This window comes from Stegostoma tigrinum, chromosome 8 (genome assembly GCF_030684315.1).
Source record: "Stegostoma tigrinum isolate sSteTig4 chromosome 8, sSteTig4.hap1, whole genome shotgun sequence".
In the NCBI taxonomy this organism is placed as follows: domain Eukaryota; kingdom Metazoa; phylum Chordata; class Chondrichthyes; order Orectolobiformes; family Stegostomatidae; genus Stegostoma; species Stegostoma tigrinum.
In genome coordinates this window covers 80,548,513-80,568,759 of record NC_081361.1, presented here as the reverse complement: position 1 = coordinate 80,568,759, position 20,247 = coordinate 80,548,513, and the positions used below count along the sequence as shown (strand labels likewise).

General features: G+C 40.6%; 1 protein-coding gene across 2 annotated transcripts in view; it reads left to right on the top strand.

The window, feature by feature from the left end:
• agla (amylo-alpha-1, 6-glucosidase, 4-alpha-glucanotransferase a) overlaps nt 1–20,247 on the top strand; it is a 97,570-nt gene that overhangs the window by 25,258 nt on the left and 52,065 nt on the right. For both annotated transcript variants that reach the window (XM_048539565.2, XM_048539566.2), the window contains exons 6-12: nt 4,340–4,521; nt 8,886–8,997; nt 10,659–10,776; nt 14,315–14,417; nt 14,534–14,631; nt 16,563–16,702; nt 18,747–18,934. In XM_048539565.2, the coding sequence (XP_048395522.1) occupies nt 4,340–4,521; nt 8,886–8,997; nt 10,659–10,776; nt 14,315–14,417; nt 14,534–14,631; nt 16,563–16,702; nt 18,747–18,934 (941 nt within the window). The remainder of the gene's footprint in view (nt 1–4,339; nt 4,522–8,885; nt 8,998–10,658; nt 10,777–14,314; nt 14,418–14,533; nt 14,632–16,562; nt 16,703–18,746; nt 18,935–20,247) is intronic.

The following is a 20,247-nucleotide window of genomic DNA, read 5'->3' as shown; positions in this document are numbered from 1 at the left end:
TACAAAAGCTACACTTGTCAGCATGAGGGAATGGTGAATTCTGAAAGAAACGTGCATGAGTGGGTTTTCAGCAGATGAGTTGAGATAGGAGGTGGCCAAGTTTGGTGTAAGTTGCCAGTGTTGGTGTTGTCTTGAAGATGAGGTCAGAAGCTCAAGTTGAGATCAAATGTTGACACCAGAAGTGTGACAGACTGAATCAATTTCTGACAGTTGCTTGGGAAAAAGGGAAGGAATCATTAGCTACAGAATGGTGTCTGATGCAGGGACTGAAAGTATTGGCTTCAGTCTTCCCACTATTTAATGGGATGAAGCTTCTGCTCATCCAGTACTGAATGTCAGATAAGCTGGCAGTTTAGTGACATAGTCAGAGATTTGCAGCACAATGGAGCATTTAAGAGAATAATACTGAAGTACAGCTGGATGTCATCAACATTGATTTATTATTCTGCAAGAGGAATGAATTATAATAATTTTGAAATGCAAATTAATCATAATTAAATTGGACAAAGAAACTGAAATTTGGGAGTCCAAATGAAGAGTCATACTGGACTTGAAACATTGACTCTTTCTACCTCCACAGATGCTGCCCGACCTACTGAGTTTCTCCAATACATTTGGTTTATATTTTAAATTCACAATCTGCAGTATTTTCCTTTTTAACTGAAAATTGATTTTCTGTGTAGGACATCTATATTCATTTGACGAAATTGCCACTCGATGTCATTCTATATTCTCTTATGCTTTAAAGCATCACCTTGTATATCTGATCCACCGAAAATAACTGTATTGCGGAAATAAGACCATTTTGTCAAAGGTTTTTATCTTGAGCTGATTATGCTTCAATAAGAAATGCCCATTTAAAAGTTAAGCAGTGTTTATGCTGAGAGAGGAGACAGTTGATTGTCCGTGGCAACGCCTCTACCTAACACTTAACGACCAATGTGCCAGTAAATGATAACTGGCAGCAGCCAAGCTATGTTCAAGTTTTCAACCAGGAATGTTGATTAATCAAGACGTTTTCTCGTGCACTCATCAGAATAAGGACACTGAGTACTTCTTTTGCAACAACATTCAAGCTTTGGACTATGGACTATTATTTGAAGTTACCAGTAGAAATCCTTTTCCTTTAAAACTTTCATCGATAATGTTCACTTGGCAAGATCTCAAGCAGCTCTGTGGAATGGTTTCTTTCCACCAGAGAGTTAAGATGGCCATGTGATGAGCTCAAGATTTTGGAGTGGGACTTGAAGCCATAATAAAAACCGAAAGAAGTGCAGATGCTATAAATCAGGATTAAAAAACCGAATTTTCTGGAAAAGCTCAGCAAGTCTGGCAGCATCTGTGAAGAAAAAAGTGAGATTTAACATTTCGGGTCCGGTAACGTTTTATCAGAACCGAGTTCTGAGGAAGGGTCACCGGACCCAAAGTGTTAACTCTGATTTTTGTTTTCTTCACGGATGCTGCCAGATCTCCTGACCTTTGAAGGCATAACTTTCACTTTCAGTTAAAATGTTCTGCTACTGTGTCAGTGTGGCTATCATGAAACCTGGGCTGCTAAATAAATAATGAGTTGCTTCTTCAACAAATTTATCTTGGAAACATTTCCATCGACTGGTTTGTGATTCCATCCGGTCCTTTTTGTTACTTTAATATGTTAAGCTTTTGTGAAGGTATGCCCACTTGCAAAGTATCTCCTAAATCCTGGTAAAGCTGCTTGATACCTGCAACTTAGTTAACTAATTTAGTCTATTTTATACTGTAGATCGAAGAGATTGTTGTTTTTAGCTAAAATGTATTCGTTCAAATATGATCAAAAACATTGTTCACTTGGGACTGATTTGTTGCTGAGTTAATTTAGGGTGAGGGACCTGATCATCACTGTTTCCTGAATTCCTTAAAACTAGTAAAACTTTGAAAGCCGTTTCCATGTTATGGTACTAGAGGGGTTCTTGAGCCTTGCCATTTAATAATCTGATTTGAAATAGCGATATGCAGGAGAGGGTTTAAAATGTCAAAGGTGGAATATCATCTATTTAAAGAATAACGACTGAATAGCAGCAGTGTATACTGGGTGATGTTTGATACGGAGTATTCATGAAATCGGACCTTATTTATTTTTGTAAAGGTCAGGGTGCTGATGATTTGACACTCTGCTTTTCAAATGTCAAGTTGTACTGGCTGAGTGACCACGAATGAATTTAGTTGTGCAATTATGCAGGTTATTTTCAACTGAAATATTCTCAATTCCTGGTTCTTATCAATTCTATTGGAAGCAATCTCAGTTTGATATGTTGAGGTAGCTTATTCTCTTTAATATGCTAAATTGATGATCAAGGTTAGGGAACATTATTGCACTGTATCGAGAGTTACTTGCTGTTGAGTTCAGTCCATTTGCAAAGCATGTAAACTGCAACTTATATTGTTTGTAATACCCAGTAATACTGCTGAAGTGTATCAAAAGGTCAAAGCATTTTGTCCTTCAGTTCATCAGGGTAATGATTGGGGAGCATAGATTTAAAGGAAGGGCCCAAAGAATTAGAGCAGATGTGAGGGAAAAACTTGTCCTCCCAGAGGATATCAGAAACCTGGAATTCATTGCTTGTGAAGGTGGTAGAGGCAGAAAACCTTGTAACATTCATGAAGTTGGACTAAAGATCTCTTTCTGTGCTGTATGACTGTATAACTCTCCATGAGCATTTAGATCTGCCAAGGCATATAAGGCTGTGGACTAAGTGCTGGAAAATGGGAGTAGAGTAGTTAGGTGGTTTTTGATTGGTACAGACATGGTGGGCCAAATGACTTAATTATGTGCCACAGAGATACCTCTAATTCCTATTTGTAAGTATACCAATGTAAATGGAGCAAAGTTTTACACTGTGTGAGAAGAGTACTGATAGGTTGGAGAGTGGACTCTGATTCATAGAGGCATTGCTATGGAAAAGACACCACTGTCAAAACAGAGTCCAACAATGAAAGTAATTCAGTGATTGAGCAGCATCTGAATGTTCTTGAATGTGTTAAGAATTAACTAACAACCAGTTAAGATTCACTTGGGGTGTAGCGTAAGAAGCTTCCACGTTATGAAAGCACACCCGCATATGTAACGTGAAATAGACTACTTCCATTATCTGGGACATTGTTCAGATCAGTGTTATGGCCAAATAAACATGTTTAAATTTAAATCAGAGTTGGCAGTTAACTGTCAGTTCTTATTTAACTGGCACATTCTCTATGGCAAGCTTCTGTCAATCAGACTCCATTTACTAATTAGTCAACACACTCTTTACATACATTTTGTTCCCTTTTTACATTGATATTCTTTTAAATGTCCTAATGAGTAACTAGTGCACATCAAAAGGCTTTGACGAAAGCTAGTGTTTGTCTACACAGACATCTGCAGGTGCAAGGGTGCACTTTTTTTTGGCGATGGACATGCACAAGGTTCCAAATACAATAGATCATGTAGACTTGAAGTGTGATGTCACGGCAAACGTATGATTTTTGTTTTAAAGTAGAATTCAGTGCTAGGACAAGGTGATGCAGCGAAGAGCCGTCATGGGAATGAGTGAGCCCTCCAGAATGAAAAGGGAAAAGGGCCTGGAAGTCGGGAGGCCCTTAACCCCACCCCCATCCCATCTCTTTTCAACACTTTTCTCCCTCTTATGATCTGTTTCTCCCGCAAGATCCCCACACTGTTAGAATCATTCTGCATCACAAATCAGCTGCCTGGTCAACTGAGCTACTTTATATTTGCAGATAAGTGAGATTGCCATCCTGTAACTTATTCAAGTTCTCCTCTGTTCCTACAAGTAATAAATTTATTGACATAAAAGTTTCTAAGCCCTGCATTAATTGTGCATTTCCTGTGAAAATTCCCTAGTGGAAGAGCATGGAGGTCATTATAAACAGAATAGTCATCAAACCATTTGCACATCTTTTTCCAAAAAAAAGCAAGTTGCTTTGTGACAGTCTGTAAAACAAAAGGGGTCATTCTAATTTTTTGACAATAGAGGCAGCAATTTCTTCTTTCTATAATTTTAATGAGCTAAATACAAAGGAAAATAAATGTGGGCTCAACATTTCAAGAAGGTATAATGAAATGGGTTGAGATATCTCCAATATTGGAGAACAGGTTATGGTTGAACTATTATTTGAGATTGGTTTATCTCATTTAATTTTACAAAAGTTTTGGAATATATGGCTCTGAAATAGAACATAGCAGAGTTAATATATTATGAAGGTCTAGCTGATGTCAACCATTTTTACCACTATCTAAGTTTTATAAGGGGTAGTAAATGTTTGATTCTAATTTATTTTTTTCTTCACATTTGCTCACTAGCTGCCAACAGTGGCTGGCTGATAAAACACCCGGAATGTTCCTACAACATCTTAAATTCCCCTCATCTGAAACCTGCATGGCTTCTCGATCGAGCCTTGTGGCATTTAACTTGTGATGCGGTCAAAGGGAAATATCAGGATAGGGGACTGCCTGCTGCCATTGAAAATGGAAGCCAACTTGATGTAAGTACAAGGCAATTATACTCAAAGCAACCTTTTTTTTCCCCCGTCTGAATATCCCTTCAAAAGGATTTCTGGCCCTTGATCAGATAACTCAGCCAAGTGGTTACTGATGATGCGTGTGCTGCAACACTAATGGCAGGGAGCTCTGTTTACTTCCAGCATCCACTTCCTTTTACAATGTCATTAACTTGGATTGCCCTCCCTTTTAGAAGGAGGAATAGGTCAGCAATTTGTGGGGAGACAATCCTGTCCGTTTTTTTTGTTTGCTTGTTATTGATATTGTTACCTATCCTGGGAGTGTTAGAACCTTTTTTAGTATCTCTGTTTCAGTTGAGATCAGCTAACTCCATAGATCAAGATTGCATTTTACATTGTATAGGTAATGTTTGCATTTGTATACTCAAATTTTCTTGCCCAGAGAGTTATTATGAATGTGGCACTTTACCACATAGTTAGGAGCAAGAGTAGGCCATCTAACCCATCAAGCCTGCACCGCCATTCATGGCTGATCTTCTTATGGACTCACTCCACTTGCCTGCCTGCTCACCATAACCCTTAATTCCTTTACTGTTCAAAAGTCTATCTATCTTTGCCTTAAAAACATTCAATGACTTGGCCTCAACTGCTTCACCTGGGCAGGGGATTCCACAGATTCACAACCCTTTGGGTGAAGGCGTTCTTCCTTAACTCAGTGCAAAACCTGCACCTCCTTATGTCGAGGCTATGCCCCCTTGTTCTAGTCTCACTCATCAGTGGAAGCAACCTCCCTACTTTATCATATGTATTCCCTTCATAATTTTACATCTTTGTTATAAGATCTACACTCCCTCCCCCACCCCCATTTCTCTAAATTCCAATCAGTATAGTCCCAGTCTACTCAATCTCTCCTTATTAGCCGACTTTGTCAGTTCCGGAATCAACCTAGTGAACTTCCCCTGCACCGCCTCCAGTGCCAGTATATCCTTTCTCAAGTAAGGGCACCAAAACTGTACACAGTACTCCAGGTGTGGCCTCATCAGCACCCTGTTTGGCTGCAGCATCACCTCCATCCCTCCATTTTCCTTCTTAATTACCTGCTGCATCTGTAAACCAACTTTTTGTGATTTACACAAGACAGCAAGATCCCTCTGTGCAGCAGCACACTGCAATTTTTCACCAGTTTTCTTTTAAAATGTAGCCCATTTTGCTCTTATTCCTACCAAAATGGATGACCTCAAATTTACCAACATGGTACTCCATCTTTCGGACCCTTACCCACTCAATTAACCTATCTATATCCCTCTGCTGACTTTCAGTGTCCTCTGCACATTTTGCCCAACCACTCATCTTTAATCTCATTTGTGAAATTTGACACATTACACTTGGGCCCCAGTTCTAAATCATCTATGTAAATTATAAACAGTTGCAGTCCCATCCAGATCGCCACCCAGAAAAAAACACCTGTTTCTCCCCACTCTTTGCTTTCTGTTAGTTAACCAATCCTCTTTCCATGTTAATACACTACCCAAACACCGTGCACCTTTTTATATTTTACACCAGCTTTCTGCGTGGCATCGTGTTGAATGCCTTCTCAATTCTAAATGCACCATACCCACTGGTTTCCCATTGTCCACTGTGCTTGTTGTGTCCTCAAAAGAAATTCAGTAAATTAGTTGAACATGACCTGTGTTTCATGAACCCATGCTGCATCTGCCTAATGGGACAATTTCTATCCAGAGGTCTAGCTATTTCTTCCTTGAAAGTAGATTCAAGCATTTTCCTCACCACAGAAGTTAAGCCAACAGCCCTGTGGTTACCTGACTTTTGTCTACAGTGGTGTCACATTTGCTGTTTTCCGATCTGCCAGAACCACCCCCAGAGTCGACTGAATTTTGGTAAATTACCACCAGCACACTTGCTATAGCCCCTGCTGTCTCTTTTAGTATCCTGGAATGCATTCCACCACAGCCAGGAGACTTGTCTGCCTTCCCCCTGCCCCTTAGCAATAATCGTTTCCAGGCTCTCACCTGCCACAGCTGCCTCGTCACCAATTATTAGCATATTATTTGTCTCTTCCACAGTGAAGACCGACACACAATATCTGTTCAATGCCTTGGCCATTTTCTTATTTACCATTATTAAATCCCCTTCTCATCCTTTAAAAGACCAATGTTTACATTAGCCACTCTTTTTGTTTTATTTGTTTGCAGAATTTTTTGAGCTTCTTTACACTCATAATCCATCTTACTTCTCCTTTATAGCTTTTATTTTGTAGCTTTCCGTTGACCTTTTTTAACGATTTCACAATCCCCTAGTTTCCCACTAATGGTTACCACTTCATATGCATTTTCTATCAATTTGATACCCACCTTTTTTTATTTTCTTAGTTATCCATGTTTGATTATCCGTTTTCCTACAGTCCTTCCTTTTCACTGTATATAATTTTGATGAACACTGTGGAAAAATTGCTTTGAAAGTCCTCTGTTCCTCAACAGTCCTCCCATATGGCCTTTGCTCCCAATCTGCCTTAGCCAATTCCTCCTATCCCATTGTAGTTACCTTTGTTTAAGCACAAGACACTGGTATTGGAATTTACCCTCTCACCCTCCATCAATATTTTAAATTCAACCATGCTATGATTGCCTCTTCTGAGATGGCCCCTAACCATGAGACCATCACTTATTCTTACCTTATGACACAGGACCAGTTCGAGAGAGCTCGCTTCCTTGTATGTTCCATTACATACTGTTAGAAGAATCTAATGCGGATGTATTCTACAAACACCTGCTCCAGGCTACCTTGACTGATTTGGTTTGACTGATGAATATGTAGGATAAAATCCCCCAAGATAATTGCTGTATTATTTCTACATGCATTAGTTATTTCTTTGTTTGTCTGCCCCACGCTGATGATGCTAATACTGACCTAAAGACTACACCAATCAGGTGGCTTTTTCCCCCTTTACTGTTTCTAATTTCCACCCACGTTGATTAAACATTTTTCTCCATAGAACCTATATTATCTCTCACTACTACCCTGATGTCATCCTTTAAATATCAGAGCTACATCACCTCCCCTCCTTCCTGTCTGACCTTCCGACTAGACTGATAACCCTGGATAATTAATTCCTGGTTGTGACCACCCTGCAACCATGTCTCTCTAATAGCCACCAAATCATAACCATTCACAATATTTTTTCACTGGAGTGTGGGAGATTGTGAGGCTACCTGATAGAAGCTTATAAAATAGTGAGAGGAATAGACAAAGTTAATGGTGGTTGTCTTTCCCCAGGAATGGGGTTTTCAAGACTAGTGGGCACATATTTTAAGGTGAGAGGAGAGAGATTTAAAAACTACATGAGGCAATTTTCTTTTTGGGGTGATTCACGTGGAGAATGAACTTCCTTAGGAAGTGGTGCACAGGGGTACAATTACAACGTTTAAAAGACATTTGGAGAAGTACATGGATAGAAATGTTTGGAGGGATAGGGGCCAGGAGTAAGCAGGTGGGTTTAGTTTTAGTTTGGGGTTAGACTCTGCGTGGACCGATTGGACAGAAGGATCTGTGTTGTGCTCTATAACTCTATGAATGCTGCAAGCGTGCAGGTAAAGTGCCATTATGCTGGTTTTTATACCTCATTTTTGAATCCTACAAAACACACTTTTTGTTTTCAAACATTCTCACTTTTTGTTGCTGTCTGGTTGCCACTCACCTTAGTGCTACGCTACTCCATCTGCTTACGTTTTATTTACTATCTTGATTTTTTTTCCCTTAAGTCCTCACCCACTCTAGCTAACTCCAGAGCCTCCACTTATGTTCCCATTTCTCTGCCAAACTAGTTTAAAGTCCACTGAACAGTGCTAGCAAAACCACCCACAAGAATAGTTGTCCTGTCACTTTGAACAGTTTCCACCTTGCCCAGAAACAATTCCAGTTATTCAGAAATCTAAAACTCCACCCCCCCCCACCCCAACACCACTCCCCCAGCTGCATATGAAACTGTCTAATCTGCCAATTCCTAGCCTCACGTGCATGTGACATAGGTAGTAATTTGGAAACTACTACCTTTTTGAGGTCCCAACTTTCAATCTGACTCCTAACTCTCTGAATTCAGCCTTCAGGACCTCATCAGTACCAACATGTACCACAATTACTGGCTGATTTCCCCTCCCCACAATGCCTTGCAGTGGAGTTTTTGTAAATGACACCGATGCATTTAAGGTGAGGCAACATACTTTTGTGAGTAAAGAAGGAACAGCAGCATAAGTTTGAAAGGTAGGAGGTTCATGCAGAGCACCAATGCTAGCAAGGGCAAGTTAGATTAATTGTTTGCAGAAACAAGTAAATCTGCGATGGAAGATAACTGTGTTGAATTCTTTTCACAGAATCTTCGCACGATCCTATGGGAGGACATCTTTCCTGAACTACGCCTTTGGGAATTCTATCAAGTTAATGTTGACAAAATTGTGTCTGACTTCCGGAATGCACTGCAACACGGTACACTACTTTTCACAGAAAATATTCTTTTTGAGACCCTTTTGAGATTTTCTTGATGTCTTGATTTTCAGGTGCTGCCATATTGACTTTCAGGATCTATGTTTTCTTTGTCACTAACTCAATTATTAGGTAATTCAGTCAAATAGTAATGTGACTTTATTGTAATTGTTGATGTGTGGAATATTTGAACCTGCATGGTGAATAACTCCACAGAGGCCAATATCTCATCACCAAGTCACCCTTTATTTACATGTAGAGAGTGCCTGACACACTGATTTAGCTCCTTCAGAGCCCGCTGTCTGTTTGAACAGAATTTCTGACATTGCTGTTATCTGTCAGCCAGGGCTTCCTGATTGGGGCTGTTAATCTGATCCAATCAGGGAACCCTTATTCTGAGATGTCCACCTAGATTACCTCATTACAATCAATACATGTAGAAATAGAACTTTGAAGAATAGTCAACATCCTTGGTTATCAAATTTCCGTCAAACTTAAAACCGCAACATATGAGGGCAGCTTAAATTCCCTAGATACCACAGAATTTTAAAATGGCACAAGACAACAGGCATAACTTAGCAACAGAGATAATGGGAACTGCAGATGCTGGAAATTCCAAGATAATAAAATGTGAGGCTGGATGAACACAGCAGGCCAAGCAGCATCTCAGGAGCACAAAAACTGACGTTTCGGGCCCAGACCCTTCCTCTGATGAAGGGTCTAGGCCCGAAACGTCAGCTTTTGTGCTCCTGAGATGCTGCTTGGCCTGCTGTGTTCATCCAGCCTCACATTTTAATAACTTAGCAACAGTTTCTTTTGTCCAAAATAGCTGTATCTCAAACATGATCCAGCTTGGTATATTTTCATTGCATGTGCAAAGCTCAGATATTTTAACCAAACAGTTACTACCTCTTTTCCTGCATCTTAGACAGATTTAAATAGCATTCACTACATATTTATACATAAAGTAGCTGGTCAACATTAAACAGCCTCAATTGTAGGATACCAGATTAGTTTGCAGGGCATTCATGAGCTCACTGATTTCAGCATCCTATTAGATGAGCATTTCTTTCTTGACAGGATCAAAACTATTTTTCATCTTTGCAGCATCTTGCTCCTCCTGTTTGCAATATCTCTCGCGTCTGCTTTGCCCAGCCCCCTAGTGGCCAGACACTTGCTCACGTTGTCTCTCGCTCTCTCTAAACTTCTCCAAGACCCATGGTGGGGTAGACAACAGCTGGATTTCAGACCCTCCTATGCTTAGTTGTCCCAGATTAGTAATGGTGCAGATGGAGACCTTCGACTAGTGTTTGCATGCTAGTCCTCTCACTTTTGGAACTCACTTATCTAACTGTTCAAGATGAGAAAATTACAGGTTGTTTCTCTTTCGCATTTCCTCAGGACAGGTTTGAAGGTGAGTAGAATGAACCTGTGTTCTTACCTTCTGCTCTGTAAACAGAGTGGAACTTTTCTCAAATTTGCCTCTGTGATAGATTCTCCCCAGAACCTCATCCATCTGCTGCTGCCACATATTTTGAATGCAGCACTATGTTGTTTGCTATGATATATCGAGAATATTTGCATTTTAAAAGTTTTTGAGGTGTTTTTATCTTGTTTTTTTTTTAAGGCTAACAATTGTAGAAGTAATTTTATCTCTCTTTAAGGTGAGAAGAAAAAATGTGACACCAAGCAGCCTCTTAAGGTTATTCAGGATCCTGAATTTAAGAGATTTGGGTGTGCAGTTAACATGAGCACATTACTGAAGTTGTTTATGCCTCAAGGGTAAGTTATGCAAAATTTTCTTCAACATGAATAAGTAATAAAAATGAGCAAGTAAGTTGTTGATCCTGCATTCTGTTTTAACTTTTAAAATTTAAATGAACAAAAGCAATTAGTGCTAACAATCAAGGGGCTAATAATGCACTTCAGCCCATACAGCAACCAGCAACCACCAGCCACAGAGAGCCTCAAACATACTAATGGGCATGAGGTCTCTGTCTCTGCCTGTCTGTCTTAACAATAAATGGGGGGCCTGGGTGTCAATCCAAACAAGGCACCTCATCTGCCTGCTGCCTGAACCAGTCTGTGGTTACCTTGGCCATCAGCACACTGGCACCTGCTTGCCCACCAGCCCCCGCACGCGACAGACAGCGATCAAGAGCATGGTGCTGAACGGCAAAAAAAATTTGAAGAGCATTCCCCTCAAAGCCAACATGGGGCTGCAAAATAATATAACTCATGTATATATTGAACACTGACTTCTCAAGGCTGCAGAATCCATAGCCTGGGAGTCCCCTGAACTGCCTTATTATGTGACAACTCCTTTGTGCAACACAGTGTGCAGTAGTTAAGATGTTTTCTAATCAAGCTATTCCGATATATCATTGCACATCTCTGGAGCAGATGGGATTTGATCTGGGACTCCTGGCTCGGAGATAGGGACACTACTACTGTGCCACAAGAGCCTCCATGTGTAGTATTTAAATTTTACAGCTTATAATTTTAAAGGGTTTTTTAAGTGAGCCTTTTCAGTATTTATTTGTTTATACAAATAAATGTGCATTTAGATTTATCTGAATATATACAGTTGATCAACTTTTATTTAAGACAGAAATTTCTGAACTCACAAACTAAAAATGCAGCATATGGACAATAATAATCAGGCTGTTGGCATATGTCATCGTTACTCAGTGAAAGTGAGAGCAGCTTCTGATGTCCACACATGCAGCCTGCCAGAACTGTACCCAACTCCCATACAGGATGTTCTGTTGATGGCCTGGCCAGCTGGAAATCAATTAGAAGTTAATGATTAATGTAAACTTCTACTCTTACAATATTAGTGTCGTAAAATCCAATAAGTATTTTTAAAGTGTAGGGAAAGTTTTATTTCTTTCAATTAGTCTTCTATCAAAGTTAGACTGGCCTGTAATTACTAAGGCTACCTCTTAGTAACTTGAAAATAATGATAGTTAGCAGTCTTCTATCATGCCTTTGGGTAGAGATGATTAAAATGATCAGAATCTTATCAGTCTCGGAGGTATTTTATTTAGCCTTACACATGTACTAACTTTCAGAATGCTAAGCACTCTCAAAATAATTCTCTAACTTGTTGATTCCACCCAATATTTCATAACCCTCCCACCATAACCACAATAACTGCCTCATTTCCCCTCTGTTATGAAAACAAGTGACTTGTCTTTTAAAATATTCCTGCAGCTGGTTGACCATGTTTATGGATGTCTGTAATGAAGAATTGCCTGAAGCCTGAATTGTCTGACTGTAATTTATCGAAAGTCTTGTCACCTGTAGGAAATGTTGGATAATAAGAAATGAGAGGAAAACTTACTTTAAACATAGAACAATACCGCGCAGAACAGGCCCTTCAGCCCTCGATGTTGCGCCAACCTGTGAATTAATCTAAGCCCCCCCCCTCCTACACTATCCCATCATTATCCATATGCTTATCCAAGGAATGTTTAAATGCCCCTAATGTGGCTGAGTTCACTACACTGGCAGGCAGAGCGTTCCACACCCTTACCACTCTGAGTAAAGAACCTGCCTCTGACATCTGTCTTAAATCTATCACCCCTCAATTTGTAGCTATGCCCCCCCTCATAGAAGATGACATCATCATCCTAGGAAAAAGACTTTCACTGTCCACCCTATCTAATCCTCTGATCATCTTGTATGTCTCTATTAAATCCCCTCTTAGCCTCCTTCTTTCCAATGAGAACAGGTCTAAGTCCTTCAGCCTTTCTTGATAGGGCCTGCACTCCAGACCGGCAACATCCTGGTAAATCTCCTCTGCACCTTTTCCAATGCTTCCACATCCTTCCTGTAATGGGGTGACCAGAACTGCACACAATATTCCAAATGAGGCCGCACTAGCGTTTTGTACAGTTGCAGCATGGCATCACGGCTCCGGAACTCAATCCCTCTACCAATAAAACCTAACACACCGTAAGCCTTCTTAACAGCACTATCAATCTGGGTGGCAACTTTCAGGGATCTATGTACATGGACACCAAGATCCCTCTGCACATCCACACTGCCAAGAATCTTTCCATTGACCCGGTATTCTGCCTTCTTGTTATTCCTCCCAAACTGAATCACCTCACGTTTATCCATTTTTAAACTCCATTTGCCACATTTCGGCCTAATTCTGCAGTTTATCCAAGTCTCCCTGCAACGTTCTTCCACACTGTCCACCACTCCACCGACTTTTTAGAGTCATCTGCAAGCTTACTAACCCATCCACCAATGCCTGTGTCCAAGTCATTTATAAACGTGACAAACAGAATGAGCCCCAATTTTCCATGTACCTGAAGCCCTCCCTCCTGCGCTATCCCTGCAGCCACGTGTTCAGCTGAAATCTCCCCCTGTTCTTTGCCTCGCTATCATGTGGCACGGGTAACAAACCAGAGATAACAACCACTCTCTGTTCTAGCTCTCAGCTTCCACCCTAGCTCCCTGAAATCCTGTCTGACATCCCTATCCCTCTTTCTACCTATGTCGTTGGTGCCTATGTGGGCCACGACTTGGGGCTGGTCACCCTCTCCCTTCAGGACCCCAAAGACACGATGCAAGACAACCCACCAACCCTGAGTCTCTTTCGTTCCTGGCAAACCTTCTATCAGTCCCTCTAACTGTTGAGTCCCAAACGACTAACACTCTCTTCCTATTTCCCCCCCGCCCTTTCCCTTTTGTGCGAGAGGGACCTGCACCCTAGTGCATGCTTCGGGTAAGTTGTTCCCCCCCCCCCCCCCCCCCCCCAACAGTATCCAAAACAGTATACTTGATTTTCAGGGGAACGACCACAGGGGATTCCTGCACTGATTGCTTTTTTCCCCCCTTCTAACAGTTACCCAGCTTTCTTCACACTTGGGGGTAACTACTTCCCTGTAACTCTTGTCTATCACTGACTCTGCCTCCCGAATGATCCGAAGTTCATCCAGCTCCCGCTCCAGTTCCCTAATGCAGTCTTGGAGCAAGAGTTGGGTGCACTTCCATTAAGATAAGGGATGCAAATGCGCTGGGATCTAAGTGACCCTTCTGCTGAACCATGAAAAATTCTATACCAATAAGTGAAAAAGAATCAAAATTATTTTGCAGTCCTGGCCAGAATATCCAAAAAGTTCTGTGGGTCTTTTAGATAGTATTGCCTTATTGCTATTTGAGGTTCCCAGATAGGGACTGCACTTCAAAATACTTCATTGGCTATCGTGAAAGATGTTATGGGATTACAGATTCCCTGATTATCAAACAGCTTATTGTGAGCAATAAATTGCTCGTGTTTTCTTTTTGTACTTTCTTCTAAAAGTAACAGTCCTAATGAAATAGAAGAATGCTGCAACTCGGTTCGTACAAGACTGGAAGATTTAAACCGGGAACGTTATCAGGAAGTTCATTGGCATCAGGAACAGGCAGGTTTTATTTATTATTACGTCTGTCACTGAATGAATTTTTAAAATAGCTGACTTTTTTTTGTTATTATTATCATCATCATCAAGAAATTTAATACAGTGTTATGTGCCTTCAGGCTGTGAACTGCATATTGGGGACTGTAAGTTATGAGCGCCTGGCGGACTATGGCCCTAAACTTGGACCTGTAACATTAAAAAATCCTCTAGTGACAAGGTACAGTGAAAACCCTACTAAGCACAAGCATACCCTTCCTTTTGTATGCCAAGATAAACTTTTAAGGGATGATTTAACCCACAATTTGACTATCCATTCCATGATATCCTGAGATGCTGCATGGAGGAATGAGGGACCGCAGACAACAGATCTTAGCAGGAATGCTAATGTGATAAGTGACGTGATAAATTTCTTTAGTCTGCGTCTCCTGTCTACAGTTGCAATCTAGAATGGCCCTCATTGTCCAGTCATGGAGCATGTGTCTGCATTGTTCACGCTGTGGGTGGATTCATTTGAACACTGTTGTCTTTATGGAAGTTAAAGTTGATGATCTCTGGGTCAATGAGATGTATTTAATACCATGTGCATCATGCAACTGTAACACTTTTTTTGGAGGAAATGTTGTAGTGATAATGATCCTAAAGTTGGTCACCATGATTGCTGCCCTGATAGTAACACTGATTATTGTAAAAGGCCCGTCAAAGCTCACTGAAGTTCATCATGTAAGGAAATCTTTCATTGTTTCCTGGTCTGGACTAGATGTCTCTACAGATCTACAGTAATGCAGTTGACTCATAACTAGCTTCTGAAATGTCTAGCAAGCTGCCCTGCTCAACGGACTTTGGGAATGGGTGAAATATGCTGGCCTTGTCAGCAATGTGCAGATCCCGTGATCCCATGTTTCAAGAGTGTGGAAATTTTAACTCCTGTTTTCTGGGATGGCTGCATGATTTTCAGTGCTACTTTTGCAGATACTTCAAGATTTTTGGGAATGTTGGTGTGCATCATTGCTTTTTCTCTCTTGTGGAGTATCATGACATGTTGGCAAATGGCAGGTACTGCAGTCTTGGAGTGCAGAAGGAGCCACTCTGTTACAGGGAACTTTAGCATTATTTATGCTGTCCTCATGACCACTTGTTAAGTTGCAAATCCATGATCTTAGCCTGGTAAAGTGGAGCAATAAACTAGGGTTTTTGTTGCAGCGCAGATGTTCAGGCTGCTCTCATGACATTTGTCAGTCTCCATCAGGTTTATCCTGATATATATACCTTTCAAATCCTCAAACACCGCTGGTCGAGATCAAACCCAATGCTGTTGACATCAATCTGATCCGCACCTGCTCTGTAGTCAACTAAGCCAGCAGCTCCCGGAGGAGTCTTGAGTCACTGGAGCATTCAATTTTGTAACAAATGGTGTGGTTCCAACCTGTGAATAACAATGATCGAGGCTTCAGTTGCCTTTGCATCACGTGGCTAACCAGGAAATATTCTTGGTACAGCCTACAAGTAACATATATTGGATGTATTTACAGGCTAATATTTAAACTATTTGATCACATTATGAATCACCATCTGTTACAAGTTCTGGAGGTGGATTTATACCAGGACTTTCTGGATCAGAGAGTTCTGGACAATACCCACAGTGCCACAAGAACACCAACACTTGGTCTAAATGATGCTTCGACTTGAAAGGGCAGTAGTTTTGGCATTTTACTGTCTGAGTCCATTCTTCAAAGGGACTTGACACTGGGGGCTAAACACTGGCATTGTAATTCTGTAACCTAGGATTGAAATTGATAACGATATTACACAAAACAATTTTAGACAATTTCTGCTCGTGTTCCAAAAGGGAGATCTGCAGAGGATGGTTCCTAATTCATGCGTGTACACCTGCTTTTGTAATCCATTGACAAAAATAGAATGCAGGTGTAATCCAGCAAATTATTGGATATGCATAATATATGCTTTGTTTGTAACAGAAGTTAGTTAAATTGAAATTGCATCTTAAAAAGTAATTAGAATCAAAAGTATTAAACTTGCAGTATTAAATCCTACCAGCAGTGCTTGCTTTCATAAGTACTTGGTCTGAGGACCTTTTTTGTCTCGAGTGAGATCTGTTAATTTTGTAATAATTCTATGGTTTGTGTGCAGATACTTCACTTACAACTTTGAAGAAATGTCTTTGGCACAGGAGGAGCCAATGATGTATCAACCAGAAAAGGCAGTGTATTTTATGGCCCATAATGGCTGGGTGATGGGTGATGACCCTCTAAAAAACTTTGCTGAGCCAGGTAATTTTTTTTTTGCATAGATAAAATCGTTATAATACCAAAACAGCAGTATTTTCTGAAGGGGAAAACAAGCATCGAAAGAGTGATTGATTAAAAATAAGAAATTTGATATCAAAGTAAAAATGAGTAAAAAAGTTGTCATTTGGCCTGTTTGATCTTACGCATCCAAAAAAAAACTATGAACGACGCATAAATAGTTTCAAAGGTTTTGCGTTCCAGACTCTTTTGTATTAATCTCTCTGCAGTGAAGAACTCTCAAAAGCATTCTTCACTGCATTTGAAGGAGATCTTCGAAACACAACACAAGTCCTACATTTGCCATTGCTAGTTTACACCTGTGCTCCTTTTGTGAAGGCTGTATTGCTGACGTGGGGCCATGCCTTTCTCAGGGGGGAAAAAAAAATTCCTAAATGATAACTCGCTGTCAGAGTTTTATGGTTGTTACTGTTGTCACTTTGAGGAACATGCATGAGAAGCCAGGCTTTTAAATGTACAACCAGTAACCATTGCATTGCTTGTCTTCTACCACATAGCGGGAATGGGATTAGCAGAATGACTCTGGCAGGGAGACTGTACGTTTAGACTTGTAGGGTTAAATGGCCTCCTTCTGCAGGAATCATTTTATAACTCGTTGTCACAATGCTTTCTTCTTGAATTTCAGCCTCAGTAATAAATTGTTGCCTACAATTGCCATTGAAACCCCACAGATGTTGACATCTGAGCTGTTCAAGACAGTGGCCTTTCTGTCTGAAAATTATTAATCCTGTGCAGTCAAAATATTTTCAAATCTTTAAACTTCATTTTCATAAATGATTGGAATTTAATTTGAATTCCAAACAGTAATTTTAATTGAGATCAGAGATAATGGGAACTGCAGATGCTGGAGAATCCAAGATAACAAAGTGTGGAGCTGGATGAACACAGCAGGCCAAGCAGCACCTCGGGGGCACAAAAGCTGACGTTTCGGGCCTAGACCCTTCATCAGACTCTGAAGGGTCTAGGCCCGAAACGTCAGCTTTTGTGCTCCTGAGATGCTGCTTGGCCTGCTGTGTTCATCCAGCTCCACACTTTGTCTCAGTAATTTTAATTGAAACTGGTTAAAGGTTTATCTTGTGACCTCCTGCCACTTGGGCATAGCTAATTTGTTTGGGTTGAATGGGGTGAAAACCTAGTTATTCAATTTCATTTAAGCAATGTTTCATATGATTGCTTTAGAAAATGCTGTTGCAAATGTCTTTTTTCATTTTTTTTTGTCATATAGGCACCCTCATTAAATCTATGTATTATGTATTTAACCCCTAAGCAGCTAAAGCTGGTTTGGCTAAAATTTTAAATAATGCATCCAGTTCAGGGCATCACACTTTTGGAAGAATGAAGCCTTTTAGAAAGGGTGCAAAAAAGGTTTCCTAGAACTGATCGGTTATATGAAAAGATTGGAAAAACTTTAGTTGCTCTCCTTGTTGAGGAAAAAGTTAAAAGGAAATTTTAATAGACGCATTCAAAATTGTGAGTAGTCCAGACAGAATAGATGTTCCCATTGGCAGAAGGACAAGAACCAGAGGATGCAGGTGTTTAGCGACTTGAGAAGAGAATAAAGATAACTAACGCATAGTTAGATCTAGAATTAGGATTAGACTGCCTGAAAGGGAAATCTAGTTATTATACTTTTTAACAACTGTGTTTTATTATTGTAGATTCGTGCATGTATTTGAAAAGAGAGTTTTAATTATCTGAAGTGAAAAAAATTACGCATCTTTAGGGAAGGGGAATGACACTGGGTAAATTTCTTCAACAGTCAGCACAGGTCTGGCAAGCCAAATAGCCATTTTTCTGTGCTATAACAATTCTGTGATTCCACGAAGAATTGTGTGTATTTATCCTGATGGTCTTTTCCAGTTTCGTGATCATAAACATGTTTGCATTCCAGTTTTTCAATCCGTAGGACTGCAGTATTTCTTGTGCCATCATCACAGATTCTGTAAATCTTTTTGATGTGCTCACAAGTGACTATATATTTTAACAAATTACATTTTTTTTATCATAGGCTCTAATGTTTACCTGAGAAGAGAATTGATTTGCTGGGGCGATAGTGTTAAGCTTCGATACGGAAAAAAGCCAGAAGACTGCCCTTATCTTTGGGCACACATGCAGAAGTATACAGAAATCACAGCCAAAATCTTCTATGGGGTGCGCTTAGACAACTGTCATTCAACACCGATTCGTGTTGCTGAGGTACCGAAGGTTTTTCCCTGTCTGGGTATTTTAGTAGCTATTTAAAAATGCAGGTTACTATTAGATATTATAAAAATGTTCCAGACTTTAATTTTGCAGAAGTTAATACTTCCAATTGCTATTATGCACGTGCAGTGCCTCTGCCCTGTGCTCCAGTGTTTTCTGCAGATGGACTTCCAGTCCCAAACTGAATCATTCCAGAAGGTTCAAATGATCTCTATTAAATTGTCCCTTCTTACCTAATTCGTTTAGTTTCTGATTTTATTTTTTAAAAGTTAGGGCATCAAAATTTTTGTTTTCGCCTGCATGGCGTATCTGTGGTAGTGGTACAATGGATGCTTTAGGTAAACTCTTGGGATATCTCATGTAAGGCTAAATGCAATGTTTGTATTAATTTTCATCTGAAGTTCCTGAAGCAAACTGGCTGTGGTGCTGTAACTGAAGGATTAGCAAGAATGAGACAAGTGTCAAAAATCAATCCGACCTAAAGCTTATAGATAGTGGGAACTGCAGATGCTGGAGAATCCGAGAAATCGAATCAGAAAAGCTTTCCTGATGAAGGGTCGAGGCCCGAAATGTCAGATAAGTGCTTAAGAGACAAGTCTTCCTAACGTCAGAAGTTGGATTACCAGAGTTAGGAAATTATAGTTATGGCCATAGTTTGGCGATTCTGTCTTTACAGGTGTGTTGTTTTTCCTGTACTTAACAGTAATATGACCAGATTCTGCAGTACATGAATGATTTCTGGTGTACAGTTATGGTTGTTGCATGCCCTTGATTTGTGGTTGCTCAGGAAGATAGTCACTGCATGAGCCCTCTAATTACTTACTAATGGTGTAGGGAAAACAAAATTGTATCAGTGATAAATTCCATCCCCTATTCCCAATTCCTCCACCTCCGCCGCATCCGCTCCCACAAAGAGGCATTCCACTCCCGCACATCCCAGATGTCCAAGTACTTCAAAGACTGCAACTTCCCCCCCCCCCGCCACAGTGGTCGAGAACGCCCTTGACCGCGTCTCCCGCATTTCCCGCAACACATCCCTCACACCCTGTTCCCGCCACAACCGCCCAAAGAGGATCCCCCTCATTCTCACACACCACCCCACCAACCTCCGGATACAACGCATCATCCTCCGACACTTCCGCCATCTACAATCTGACCCCACCACCCAAGACATTTTTCCATCCCCACCCTTGTCTGCTTTCCGGAGAGACCACTCTCTCCGTGACTCGCTTGTTCGCTCCACACTGCCCTCCAACCCCACCACACCCGGCACCTTCCCCTGCAACCGCAGGAAATGCTACACTTGC